Below are 11,735 nucleotides of genomic sequence, written 5' to 3'. Positions count from 1 at the left end.
TATCCAATTCTGTTCTGTACAATATGTCTGTCCATGTGCCTTCTACCCACCACCTGTTCACACGCTCGGCTCACTGGGACCAGCCCGCCCAGGACCAGCCACCACTGGGAAACCAGCAGCCATCTCTGTCTGGGACTAGCTGCTCCCAGAGCCTGCTGCCTGCCTACTGCTGCTGGGGACCTTGCAGCATTTTTGAAAAATCATAAAAAGAGGTCTTACCCAGAAGCCCCTCAGCTCATGGACACATCCACTTATGCCTAGGTGCACTGTCTGAAGACGAAAGTATTAGGAGTGGGCCTGAGGTCTCAAGGAAATGACCATACAACTCAAAATATTTTGGTCACCATAAGTTTTAGGTTTCTAGAACCCATGTTAGTCCGCTCACAACTATGTACGACTTCCAGTCCAGGTTGTCTGACATGCTCCTCTGGTCTCCTCAGGCATCTGCACACATGTTCATTACTCACCAAAGACACACACAATTCAAAACTATCAAAATAAATCCTTTTTTTTTGAGACAGGGTTTCTCTGTAGTTTTGGAGCTTGTCCTGGAAGTCACTCTGTAAGACCAGGCTGACCTTGGACAAAATTAATCTTTTAAAAATTTCTGATGTAATATATGTGCTAAACTTTATTCAAAAATTATTTTTCCTCCTCATGAAATATCGATAGTTTTAGTTTTGTGTTTTTTAATTTAATTGTTTAATTGCATTGATGTTTTGCCATGGGTACCAGGTCCCCTGGAACTGGAGTTACAGACAGTTGTGAGCCACCACATTGGAACTGGGATTTGAACTCGGGTCCTCTGGAAGAGCAGTCGGTGTTCTTAACAGCTGAGCCATCTCTCCAGCCTGTGATATTAGTTTTGAGTGTCAATTTGACACAACCTGGAGTCATCTGGGAAGAAATTCCTAGTGAGGAATTCTCTAGATCAGGTTGGCCTGTGGACTTATCTAGGAGGGTCTGTCTAGTTTGTTAATTGATGTAGGGTGGTCTGGTCCACTGTGGAGAGCCCCATTCCCTAGGCAGGGGTGTCTGGACAGGCACCAAAGCTACAGAGAAACCCTGTCTCAAAAAACCAAACCAAAAAATCAAACCAACCCAAATCCAGCGCATGCTCTATGTGTCATGCACTGGGTGAGCTGCACCACATGAGAAAGGCTCATGGTCACAAAGACTACTTGGAGAAGCGCCAGGACAGTAGCTTCAAGGGACCCAGAATTCCAGGGTGATGGGACAAGGGGGTCCCTGGAGGCCTAGACTTGCTGTGGATGACTGGTCCAGGGGTTCCTAAGGACCCAGCAGAAGGAACAGTAGCCTAGCCCCTGCATTGTGAAGAGGGCCCAGACCCAGGGGCAGGGACCATTCCAGGATCTTGGTTTCTGCTATTTAGGAAAAACCTAGATACACATCCATCACACACAAGCATCCGCTTACCTACCCCTGATCGAATTTCCCCATCTTTCTGTGAAGATGTGCTGAGGCAAGAAGAAAAGACTGCAATTTCAGGAAGGCCTTGGCCAACTTCACATTGCACCTCCTGAGTCTCCACTGGGTGCGGTCCAGACCCACCCAGCTCACCCCCAAACTCCAAGTCTTCTAATAAAATGATAAAGCCCGGCAGTGGTGGTGCACGCCTTTAATGCCAGCACTTGGGAGGCAGAGACATGCGAATCTCTGTGAGTTCGAAACGAGCCTGGTCCACAAGAGCTAGTTCCAGGACAGGTGCCAAAACCACAGAGAAACCCTGTCTCGAAAAATAAAATGATAAAACATGAGAAGGAACGGTGGGATCGCACAAATATGTTAGTCTAGCACTGCGAGTATGCCATGTGCCTGGAATAAACTGTCTAGTCCCCCCACATGTCTCCTCTTCAGCCTGTGAGCAGAGCCTTGGCCTGAGAGGCACCACATTGCCCTTTGGCTCTGGACAAGAAGGATGACAGCGATCTGTAGCTCTCTCCAGCACTGGTCCAAAGCATGTCAGCCAGTAAAAGGGCATGGATTTCTGCAGAGAAGGCTCCTCCAGTGGAGACTAGCTTTGGGACGCTGGGGAAGGCACAGTAGAGGGCTGCAGTGTCCTGGCTAGGATAATGGCTGCTGCTGGCCTGGGCTCAGGAGACTCCCAGGCCTGCAGAAAGCATCAGTACTTTTATTCTAAGCAGGGAGGTGGAGAGCCAAGTCCTGACTCAGGTTCTAATACAAGAGGTTCGTTTTCCTGACCCTTTCCTTTCTAAAACCCTATCCTAGCGTACCACTCCATAATCTGTTTCCACATCCCACTCCCAGGTAACTCATTGGTTTACAGAAAACAGGAGCAGAAATATCTGAGAAAGCAGAACTTTGAAGAGGCTGTTGAGCCCACCCGCAGCATCCGGACCTCGCTTTGCAAATGGTTATATATAAGCACCCAGAACTCCACTATCTACAGGAACTTCTAACTTCCTTCAAACAAGAGCATCCTTTAACACAAGACATGGACTCCAGCTCCAAGTCCACCGTGGTCAACATCAGCAGCAGAGATGTCCCAAAAGATTATGTGACCTGGTCCACATTTAACACTGTGTTCATGAACAGCTGTTGCCTGGGTTTCCTTGCCTATGTCTTCTCTGTGAAGGTGAGTGTCCTTGTCGTGGGAGTGATGGGGCAAGAAGGTGCTTGTGGGAGTTAGGCTCTTTCTGCCCAGAGGGCACCTGGGATATGTACAGCCTTGTGTTTGTGCACGTGTGACACTCTGTGTTTGGTGTCCTGTATGTAGCTATGTTTGTGTCTGTAGACTGTGTAGACAGCACATAGTGCAAGTGAATTTTGTGTGTCTTGGAGACTCTCCTAGGTAGGCAAAGGGTAAGGCTGCCTAGGGATTCTGGGTGAGACTGTCTCCACTCTCGAGGACTTCTCCTGACAGCTTAGCGTCTGGAATGCCCCTTCATCCTGCAGCCTGGGTCACCAGTGTGTGTGAAAGCAGGGCTTACAGAAAACAGTACCCCATGGTGGGACAACAGACAGTGCTTGTTTCTGTGGGACAGTCTGAGTGTGTGAGAGGGAGGGGGTCCTTGTGCTGAGGGAGGAGATGGCAGTGGGCAGGAAGTACCGTGTGGGAACTGAGGCAGAGCACCTGGCTCTCAGATGACTTGCTCCAAGTCCACACTGATCATCTGGTCTCCTCCAGTCCAGGGACAGGAAGATGGCGGGCGATGTGATTGGGGCCCAGGCCTACGCTACAACTGCCAAGCGACTGAACATTGGTGCCGTGGTTGTCTCCAGCATCACGTTCATCGTAATTATCATTGTATCCACCCAAAGAAAGTAGACGATCTCTACGAAGGATGACACTCTATGAGGTATGAGCTTTTCATACAGAGTCAGTGGATTAAATTCTCCCCTGCGCTGTTTCCTCGGGGAATGCCTGCATGTCCTCCTCCCTTCCCAGCCGCCGCTTATCCTGGCCCTGACCTGTCACTGGACTCCTCCCGGGATTGTTAACCTAACACATCTGCTCACATTGGAGTCAATAAAGTGTGTGGGATGGCAATTGCGCTGTAACTCTCTGTACCCGACCGGTCTTGTCCTGAACTTACTCAGGGTTTTCCTGGCTTCCTTCCTGTCTAAGAGGAGCTGTAGGGGCAGAGTGCAGGGCCTTCACAGCCAGGAAGGTTTCTGGCTTCTTGCTGGAGACAACAGTTGACCAGCATCCTGCCTAGGGTCCTCTTTTACTTAGCAGGCACAGGCAGGCAGTAATGTATCCACCCCACCACCCAGAACTCCACAGGGCACCAGGGTTGCAGCCAGAATGCCTTAAAGCACTGAGGACTTAAAAGAATGTCCTACCTATCTAAAGAAAAGAGACGTACATGTCCCATCTGAGGGTCATGCTGTCTTTGTTTCCAGCTCTCATTCTCTGCTCCCATCCTCTCTGTTCACACAGCTTATATACTCATTCAACAACAAACTTCAGGCAGTAAACGAGGCTACAAAGGCGATTTCTCAGCGCCCTGATGCATTCCTTGAGTAAAACCATAAGGGGTAAATAAACTTGTCAGCTACCGATTAGTAGGCAGTTGTAACAGGGAGTACATGTAGTGTCCTTATCTCGTAAGAAGGTTGCCTACTACAGAGGCAGGAGGATCTCTGTGAGTTCGAGGCTGGCCTTGTCTACAGAGCAAGTTCCAGGACAGGCTCCAAAGCTACAGAAAGAAACTCTGTCTCAAAAAATCAAAACTAAAAAAGAAAAAGAAAAAAGGAAGGTTGCTTACAAGGGTTTAGAGAAGAGAAAGGCTAAACTATTGAGGGGTCTAAGGATAAAAGAAAGAAGTTGTGTACTATTCTACATTTCTTAAGCGTATTAAGATTTATTTATTTATTTATTTTCGAGACAAGGTTTCTCTGTAGCTCTGGAGCCTATCCTGGAACTAGTTCTTGTAGACCAGACTGGCCTCGAACTCACAGAGATCTGCTTGCCTCTGCCTCCTGAGTGCTGGGATTAAAGAAGTGCACTGTTATTCTTTCGGTCCCTGCCCTAGCCACGCCCACTCCTTTTAACTTCTGCCCTCCGCCTGCCACTGCCCTCTTCCTGCTTTTCTCTCCTGGTGTACACATGTGGCTTTGCCTCTCTCTTCTCTCTCTCTCTCTCTCTCTCTCTCTCTCTCTCTCTCTCCTTCTTTCCCTCCCTTTCTTCTCTCTCTCTCTCTCTCTCCCTTTTTCACTCGCCCCCTTTCTTAATAAACAATTTATGGCTATTTCCTGTGTTTACATGTCTGACATGCCACCACCGCCTGTGGCCCAGGGATATTTTTTAAGAATAACAAATGGTGCCCACTCGAGCCTCCGACAGGATCGGGATTCTCGGGCAGGAGGGATTCAGCCAAGGTCAGGCCGCACCGTAGCAGCAGTTACAATGGAAAGAAGGAAGAAAAGGAATGAAAAAAGAAAAAGAGGGAGAACTAACTAGAGACCCCGGGCCTCCAGGGGCAGGTGAGCTGAGGGGCTGGCTAAAGCCAGCCTTCTCAGGCACAGGCTTAGCACAGGAGACAAGCCGAATTGAATACCCGCGAAGGGAACAACCGAGGCCCTGAAGGCCTGCGGTTGGAGGTCCCCCATCCCTAGAAACCGCAAAGGGTTGCTGGGAGCTCAACAGTCAATCCCTTGGGTTAAAAGAGATGGTTAAGCTGGCCGAGATGGGGACACTCATGATTAGTTGATTTGTTGTTTGGAGGAGCTGCGTCCAGGCAGATGGAACACGTGGGTCGTTGTAGAGAAGGTCCTTGAGTCCTAATTCTGCCCCAGGAGGGAGCTCAGAGTCCTGGACGGCGCCTAAAGCCAGAACTCCGGCCCCTGGTGGAAGAACTCCGGCCCCTGGTGGAAGTCTGGGGCGGGCGAATCATCTGAGTCACGCGGCACCAAATGTTGTTCTTTTTTTAAAAAAATGCTGCAAGATCCCCAGTGGCAGTAGGCAGCAGAAATGCTGTAGGTCCCAAATGGTGGCGGCGGGCCCTGGGAGCAGCCAGTCCCAGGCAGAAATGGCTGCCGGTCCCAGAGCGGCCCGAGCGGTAGCGGCGGGCCATGTGGTGGCTGACAGTGGGCCCTGGGAGCAGCCAGTCCCAGGCAGAGACAGCTGCTGGTCCCAGAGCAGTGGTGGCGGGCCATGTGGCAGCAGGCAGTGGGCCCCAGGCAGAGACGGCTGCTGGTCCCTGAGCAATGGCTGGTTCCAGGCAGGGAGACACATGGCGGGCAGGCAGAAGACAGAAACATGGATAGACACGACATACAGGGTGAGGTTGAATGTTTATTCAGGGGGTTATGGAGGAAGAAGGGTGAAGGGGGGACAGAGAGAGAGAGAGAGAAGAGAAGAAAGAGAGAGAGAGAGAAGGGGGGAAGCAGAGAAGTGGGGAGAGAGGCAGAAAGGAAGCTGCCTCTCTGAGAGGAAGATGGAAAAGAGAGTGAGCTCAGGCCGGAAGCTGAAGATCAGCCTGCCTCAGCTGATGGGGAGGGGAATGTGTGTGGCTTGTCTCTTAAAGGGACCCAAACCATAACATTCCCAGGTCTTCCTTATAATAAAAAGCACACACGTCAAGGAAGCCAAAAAGGAAGGGCCCAAGATGGCGGTGGGCAGGTCAGAGGTAATGGGAGTGCGCATGGCTTATCCCTTAAAGCGACAGGAAAGCACAACATTCCCAGGTCTTCCTTATAATAAAAAGCAGGAGACCAGGCACCACAGCCCAAAGGAACTGGGGCGATCAGCCAGAAGCAGTCTTGAGAATTCGCCGCCCCAATTCCTTCAAACTGGAGTGTCTAATTTGCTTTTTATTAAAAGCAAGATGTGGGAATGTTATTCTTTCGGTCCCTGCCCTAGCCACGCCCACTCCTTTTAACCTCTGCCCTCCGCCCGCCATCGCCCTCTTCCTGCTTTTCTCTCCCAGTGTACACATGGGGCTTTGCCTCTCTCCTCCTCTCTCTCTCTCTCTCTCTCTCTCTCTCTCTCTCTCTCTCTCTCTCCTTCTTTTCCTCTCTTTCTTCTCTCTCTCTCCCCCTTTTTCTCTCCCCCCCTTTCTTAATAAACATTTATGGCTATTTTCTGTGTTTATATGTCTGACCCACATCCACTGCCTGTGCCGCTTTTTCTCATGGCGGGCTCCGCCAGCCTGCCTAAGGATAATTTTTAAGAATAACATGCACCACTACCACCTGGCGCATATTAAGTTTTATAAACTGACATTGTGTGATTAACAAGACATGAAGGTGTCGTGCTTTCCCCCTCCCCTCTGTCCCTGCTCCCCAACCCTAATGACTGGAGGCCATTTGTGAGTGTCTATGAGTAACCATGGCAACCTACAGGAGGCAGGGCAAATAATGCTGAGCTTTTGCCAAGGCTGGTATTGAAAGTGTTCCAAGTTAAAAGATACATATTCTTATCCCGCAAGCAGCCTCAGAGCACAAGGAGGGTGTAACACCGGATCCTGTGTTACACCCTCAGTACAGTTCGCATGCCACTTTACCATACGCGAGTCAGGCAAGGGCCTGGAGATTGAAAGAACACACAAAGAGATCTGGGTCATTGGAAAGCAGATCAGCTGAATGCCATTTATTCAAACTTGGGGAAATCCTTATGTACCTAACTGCTGTACAAGGACCTCTGCCCAGGCAGGTGGGAAATTACCATACCAACAATGGAGTCAATGCCCTACAGCTAATCACTAGGCGGGGCACGCGAAACACAGGAACAAACAGAATGTTTTGTCACCTGACCAAAAACTGTCCTCACACCCCAGGAACAAGGGTGGACCTAGGCCCTACAGGACAGGATTTATGGGAGGGAAGCTAGTAGCTTTTGGGGGGGGGCAGGGTTTTTCTGTAGCTTTGGAGCCTGTCCTGGAACTAGCTCTTGTAGACCAGGCTGGCCTCGAACTCTCAGAGATATGCCTGCCTCTGCCCCTCCACCCCAGTGCTGGTATTAAAGGCGTGCGCCACCACTACCCGGCAATTAATTTATTTTTATTTAATATGTGTTGGTGTTTTGATATGGGTGTTGGGTTTTATAGACAGACAGTTGTGAGCTGACTTATAGGTGCTGGGAACTTAGTCCAGGGTCATCAGTCATCTCTCCAGCCCCACAAACCCACTCCTCTGAGTGAGGTCACTTGTGTTTTTCAACAGCCTAGGTGATTTTTGTGTTATCTTAGGGCCAGAGCAATCCGGACACCACAGGCGTGATGTTTACCTGAGTCAAGCTCCCTGGACCCTAAATCTTGGGCACAATCTCTGAGTCCACAGTACCCATTCTTGTAAAAGAAGCCAGTCATACTTTGTAAGGACTCTCAAGGTAAGCATGTCTTAAAGTGTGCACTTGGGGCTGAGTTCATTGTTATCTGAATACTTTCCCCCAAATTGTGCTGTGCTTAAATAGGACTGAAGCACATGACCTGGGCCAGACTCTAGAAATCCTGCTTTAGCACCGATTACAACAAATTGGGGTTGAGCTGAGTTTCCTTCTTGTCTCTTGGTGGGTCCTTTCCCCCTGCCTCCTGTAAAGCCTAAAGGGGAATCACAGCAGCAGTCTCCTTGGTAATTTGTGCCCATAGGTTCTTGCCAAGTTAAATGAAATGATTCGTGGTTACTAAGTATTCAGACCTCTTAAAAAGCAGATATGATTTAGAAACTTGTTTACTAGAGGTTTCTTCATGTGGCAAAGCTATGCCATCTCAGGTTTGTATATCAAACATGATTTGACCCACAGTAAATCTTGTGTGTGGAAAAAGGAAGGTTACCAGAAGCCCACTCCACAGCATGAGCTGCCATGAACAGGAATGTGGCAGTCGGTCCTGCAAAGTCAGACCTGTTATGGTTTTTCATCTCTTTAATAGACAAGCCATGCCCACTACTGGCGACCCCTGCCCTCCTCTCACCATCTTGATTCTTACCGTTCCCTTTAGCGCGTCAGCTTCCCTCTCCCCTGCTCCCTTCTCTGTCTCTCTCCTTTCTCTTCTCCTTCTTCCTCCACTCTCTATCTCCTGTAAGTAATAAATATCCAATTCTATTCTGTATGATGTGTCTTTCCATGTGCCTTCTATCCACCTCCTGTTCACACTCTCGTGCTCACTGGGACCAGCCTGCCTGGGACCAGCCACTGCTCGGGAACCAGCAGCCATCTCTGTCTGGAACTAGCTACTCCCAGAGCCTGCTGCCTGCTCACTGCCGCTGGGGACCTTGTAGCATTTTTTTTTCTCACTCAACTCTTAGATTGTTTTCTGGGGTTATTTATTTTAAAACTACTAGCAAGGCATCTGGTCTAACCTGAAGTTAAATTGAGGCTTTGTTTTATTTATTTATTTATTTTATTTATTTATTAATGATTTCTGCCTCCTCCTCGCCACCGCCTCCCATTTCCCTCCCACTCCCCCGGTCAAGTCCCCCTCCCTCGTCAGTCCAAAGAGCAATCAGTGTTCCCTGCCCTGTGGGGAGTCCAAGGACCACCCACCTGCATCCAGGTCTAGTAAGGTGAGCATCCAAACTGCCTAGGCTCCACAAAGCCAGTACGTGCAGTGGGATCAAAAACCCATTGCCATTGTTCTTGAGTTCTCAGTAGTCCTCATTGTCTGCTATGTTCAGCGAGTCCAGTTTTATCCCATGCTTTTTCAGACCCTATTGTTTCAGTGTGTAGGTGCACCCCTCGCGGTCCTGAGTTCCTTGCTCGTGCTCTCTCTCCATCTGCTCCTGATTTGGAACTTGAGCTTTCAGTCCGGTGCTCCAATATGGGTCTCTGTCTCAGTCTCCTTTCATCGCCTGATGAAGGTTAATATTCAGGAGGATGCCTATATGTTTTTCTTTGGGTTCACCTTCTTATTTAGCTTCTCTAAGATCATGAATTATAGGCTCAATGTCCTTTATTTATGGCTAAAAACCAAATATGAGTGAGAACATCCCATGTTCCTCTTTTTGGGTCTGGCTTACCTCACTCAGGATAGTGTTTTTTATTTCCATCCATTTGTATGCAAAATTCAAGAAGTCATTGTTTTTTACTGCTGAGTGGTACTCCAATATGTATGTATTCCATACTTTCTTCATTCATTCTTCCATTGAAGGGCATCTAGGTTGTTTCCAGGTTCTGGCTATTACAAACAATGCTGCTATGAACATAGTTGAGCATATACTTTCATTGTATGATAGGGCATCTCTTGGGTATATTCCCAAGACCGGTATTGTTGGGTCCAGGGGTAGGTTGATCCCGAATTTCCTGAGAAACCGCCACACTGCTTTCCAAAGAGGTTGCACAAGATTGCATTCCCACCAGCAATGGGTGAGTGTCCCCCTTTCTCCACAACCTCTCCAGCAAAGGCTATCATTGGTGTTTTTTATTTTAGCCATTCTGACAGGTGTAAGATGGTATCTTAAAGTTGTTTTGATTTGCATTTCCCTAATCGCTAAGGAAGTTGAGCATGACCTTAAGTGTCTTTTGGCCATTTGAACTTCTTCTGTTGAGAATTACCGTGCAGCATTTTTTTTCCTTGCAGCATTTTTTAAAAATCATAAAAAGAGCTATAACCCAGAAGCCCCACAGCTCATGGGCATGTCCACTTATGCCTAGTTGCACTGTTCAAAGATGAAAGTATTAGGAGGGTGTGTCTAGTTTGTTAACTGATGTAGGAAGATCTAGTCCACTGTGGAGAGCACCATTTTCTAGACAGGGGTGTCTGGAAAGCACAAGAGAGGAGAAAACTGTCAGAGAGCAAGCAGGTAGGGAAGCCAGCAAGGATGCAGTTCTCTCTCTGCTTCTGAGTGCTGATGCGATGTGAACTAACTGCTTGTGAGTTCCTGCCTTTACATTTCTGAAACGATGCTGGAAACTTGGGAATTGTAAGCAAATAAACTGTTTTTTTCTCTAAGTGGCTTTCTGTCAGGGCATCTGTCATAGCCCCAGAACTGAAACTAGAACACCAACTCTTCAAAAATCCATTGCGTCAAGTCGGGCGGTGGTGGCACACGCCTTTAATCCCAGCACTGGGGAGGCAGAGGCAGGCTGATCTCTGTGAGTTTGAGGCCAGCCTGGTCTACAAGAACTAGTTCCAGGACAGGCACCAAAGCTACAGAGAAACCCTGTCTCAAAAAACCAAATCAAACCAAACCAAACCAAAAACCAGTGCATGCTCTATGTTTCATGCACTGGGTGAGCTGCACCACATGCGAAAGGCTCGTGGTCACAAAGGCTACTTGGAAAAAAGCCAGGACAGTAGCTTCAAGGGACCCAGAAGTCCAGGCTGATGGGACAAGGGGGTCCCTGGAGGCTTTGCCTTGCCGTGGATGACTGGTCCAGGGATTCCTAAGGAGACAGCAGAAGGAGCAGTAGCCTAGTCCCTGCATTGTGAAGAGGGCCCAACCCAGGGGCAGGGACCATTCCAGGATCTTGGTTTCTGCTATTTAGGAGAAACCTAGCAGCACATCCATCACACACAAACATCCGCTTACCTCCTTCTGATCCGATTTCCCCATCTTTCCATGAGGATGTGCTGAGGCTCTAAGAGGAAAAGACTGCAATTTCAGGAAGGCACCTCCTGAGGCTCCACTGGGTGCGGTCCAGACCCACCCAGCTCACCCCCAAACTCCAAGTCTTCTAATAAAAAGATAAAAGATGAGAAGGAATGGTGGGATCGCACAAATACGTTAGTCTAGCACTGCGAGGATGCCATGTGCCTGGAATAAACTTCTAGTCTCCCCACGTGTCTCCTCTTCAGCCTGTGAGCAGAGCCTTGGCCTGAGAGGCACCACTTTGTCCATTGGCTTTGGACAAGAAGGATGACAGAGATCTGTAGCTCTCTCCAGCTCTCTCCAAAGCATGTCAGCCAGTAAAAGGGCATGGATTTCTGCAGAGAAGGCTCCTCCAGTGGAGACTAGCTTTGGGGCGCTGGGGGAGGCACAGTAGAGGGCTGCAGTGTCCTGGCTAGGAAAATGGCTGCTGCTGGCCTGGGCTGAGGAGACTCCCAGGGCTGCAGAAAGCATCAATACTTTTATTCTAAGCAGGGAGGTGGAGAGCCAAGTTCTGACTCGGGTTCTAATACAAGAGGTTCGTTTTCCTGATCCTTTCCTTTCTAAAACCCTATCCTAGCGTACCACTCCATAATCTGTTTCCACATCCCACTCCCAGGTAGCTCATTGGTTTACAGAAAACAGGAGCAGAAATATCTGAGAAAGCAGAACTTTTTTTTTTACTGTCAAACAAATACTTTATATACGAAAAATTCCCTTTA

The 11,735-nt window shown here is 48.8% G+C and overlaps 1 protein-coding gene across 1 annotated transcript; it reads left to right on the top strand.

Moving 5' to 3' along the window:
* Window positions 1-2,451: 2,451 nt before the first annotated feature.
* On the top strand, window positions 2,452-3,512 carry LOC142851025 (interferon-induced transmembrane protein 2-like). The gene is made up of 2 exons (XM_075974916.1): window positions 2,452-2,617; window positions 3,170-3,512. Exons 1-2 carry the CDS (start codon window positions 2,477-2,479, stop codon window positions 3,308-3,310), a joined length of 282 nt encoding a protein of 93 aa, XP_075831031.1. The 5' UTR covers window positions 2,452-2,476; the 3' UTR covers window positions 3,311-3,512.
* Window positions 3,513-11,735: the final 8,223 nt, after the last annotated feature.

This window comes from Microtus pennsylvanicus, chromosome 5 (assembly GCF_037038515.1).
Source record: "Microtus pennsylvanicus isolate mMicPen1 chromosome 5, mMicPen1.hap1, whole genome shotgun sequence".
NCBI lineage: Eukaryota > Metazoa > Chordata > Mammalia > Rodentia > Cricetidae > Microtus > Microtus pennsylvanicus.
This window is presented reverse-complemented; position numbering and strand designations above follow the sequence as displayed.